The sequence below is a fragment of the Trichinella spiralis genome (assembly GCF_000181795.1).
Source record: "Trichinella spiralis strain ISS 195 chromosome Unknown Scfld5825, whole genome shotgun sequence".
In the NCBI taxonomy this organism is placed as follows: domain Eukaryota; kingdom Metazoa; phylum Nematoda; class Enoplea; order Trichinellida; family Trichinellidae; genus Trichinella; species Trichinella spiralis.
In genome coordinates, this window is record NW_003532764.1 from 1 (window position 1) to 2,388 (window position 2,388).

Genomic DNA, 2,388 nt, shown 5'->3' on the forward strand with positions numbered 1-2,388 from the left:
CAGGGATCGTCGTTGGCACTGTCGTTTGCCGTACCATTCTTAAACCAATAAGAAAACATATCAAGCATTACTAATGAGATGATATTATTGCGTGAAAAAATGGGAATATTCCTCTTCTCACTCTTGCCTCTTCTGCCCATAGTTGTTGGTCGTGAAAAAATCATCAACACAGTTTGCACATTCTCAGCAACCTGGTGGAGCTGGATATGGTTTGATCAATTTTTGATAGCTGCGTTGAAATTCGACAATTTATTTCTGCCAATGAAATTCAGTCATTTCAGTATATATATCGAAAAGTCTGTTTGCCAAACCACAACCACTCGACCGCGGACAGCTTTCGGACAAGCTTTTTATAAAGCTGGAAAAATTCTGGCATTGTCACCGACCAGGTGCTTTCTGACAACCACTGAAACTCCACCAAACTGATGGCAGTGGCGCATCAACTGGTAGAACCACTTGAAAGCCAAGCGAAGTGCTTTTCGTTGCCACTATTTATTTTTCAATTAAAAAAGGTTTTTCTTCCTGCAAGTGAAATTTTATTTATTTTTTTTCAAAATATTCGACTTTTTCCTTTTATATGACTGTTTTAATTTAAGGAAAAGCTAACTAAGTGAACAGTTGAAGAGACTTTTTTCTCCCGTTTCTGTAATAAGATACTTTTGCAAGGTATTTAAATAGCAAAATATGGTTCAAAAAGAACTGGATTTGACGTTTTTATTTATTTTATTCAACTACTGATACAATGTATAGGGTAATTGTGAGTTCTTTTTTAAATTAATGAGTGATTTACAATATTTTTAGTGCATACTTAATCATCAGTTTACTGTAATGTGCCAGACAACCGCTAAAGAATGAATGAATTTTGGTATCACAGTTTTACGCTTATTTAGACGTAAATTGTTGTTCAGTACAGCTTGTTGCAAATTTCCAAACAAATACAGCTCTATCATGTCCCAAGCTAGTTTGACGTAAGAGCTTTGTTTATTTATTATTCGTCTCTTTGAAAAACGTACTATGTGATATATTTTCAAATGAAAATCTGAGATTATATCTATTTTTTTTGCTATGCTCAATCCTAACTTAACTAATCTTAAATTTTCTTTAGGTCATTTTTTGCTCCAAAAGGAAGTGCTGATTCTGAGAAGAGAACGTTATCGAAAAGAAAATCAGACTTGTCTGCAGTTGAAGGTATTGTTGCTTTGTTTTTGTGGGTTACCGTCTGTACAGTTTTGATTGGCATAAAATTGTAATTGCTCCGCTTATTATTGTTTGACGGATGATCGTTTCATTTTTCTGCCATCAATTTTGCTGACATTAATAAATTTTCAGCTTCGAATTCAAACCCCGCCTCCGTCATTTCCAGTGTTAAAACCAAAGACTTATCCAAACTTACTGAAATTGATGAGTTTGTATTTCTTTTTAATGTTTACTGTATTTTAATTTTAATTTTCACCACATCTTTTCTTGTTTCAAGAAAGAAGAGGAAAGTGCAGAAAGTTGATTCTGACGATGACAGGTAAATTCAATGATATCTTTTGCAAAATGCAGTTAAACCGATAAGTGATGATTTTTGTTGTGATTTATCATTTGATTTTATTCAAATACGTTGCTATAATACTGAAGAATTTTTCAATTTAGATTAGAAAATGATAGCGTTAAAAATGCATCCGAAAATGCTGCGTGTACCAGTAAAAAAGGCTATACTATTTTGGCAAAGGAGAAGTAATTTTTTTTCAATTCTTATATTGACCCTAAACCAGTAATCGGTTACAGTTATTGAAATTTTCATGTATTTATTTATTCATTTCACGCATTTACATTTCTTTTAATTGTCAGTACAAATTCAAAATGTATTTAAATTTGCAATTCAAATGTCTTACTGTATGTTTGATATTTTGTATTGATGAAGATTTTCTGATACTTTCTCCTAATGTATTTGTGATTTTTTTGTTATCAGACAAATTTGCTTTTTAATAATTTGTCATTTATGCAGAACGTGATGATTAATATTTTATCATTATTTTTTAAAGAATATTTTGTTTATTAGCAAATCTATCCAACTAGTAAAACTCGTCAAAAATTGTTTCAGTGAACAAGAAGATGTTGTTGAACCCCAAAACTACAAGCCAGATGCTACAACGTACGATCCAGAATGTAATGCTTGTTGGAGAGCAGGTGAACAGTAAGCAATTTGTTAATGGAATCTTAAGTTTAGTTTATTATTAATTTTTTTTGAATGGTTTTTGCTGTCTTTTCTAATAAGACTGACTTTACATCCAAATGAATTATTTTAGTCAAATGTTTGTTTTGAATTTTGCATCTTATGGTTTGCCTTAATTTTGTTTATAGAGTACCTTATCTTGCTTTCGCATATACGATGAAGGCAAT

At 31.5% G+C, this 2,388-nt stretch overlaps 1 protein-coding gene across 1 annotated transcript; it reads left to right on the forward strand.

Annotated features, from left to right (window-relative positions):
• Positions 1-99: 99 nt before the first annotated feature.
• On the forward strand, positions 100-2,182 carry Tsp_13865 (hypothetical Membrane Spanning Protein; the record flags this gene model as incomplete). Its single annotated transcript, XM_003366543.1, has 4 exons — positions 100-389; positions 1,106-1,188; positions 1,330-1,516; positions 2,090-2,182. Coding segments are annotated over exons 1-4 (653 nt in total), but the record flags the coding sequence as incomplete, so codon positions are not given.
• Between the last annotated feature and the right edge of the window lie 206 nt (positions 2,183-2,388).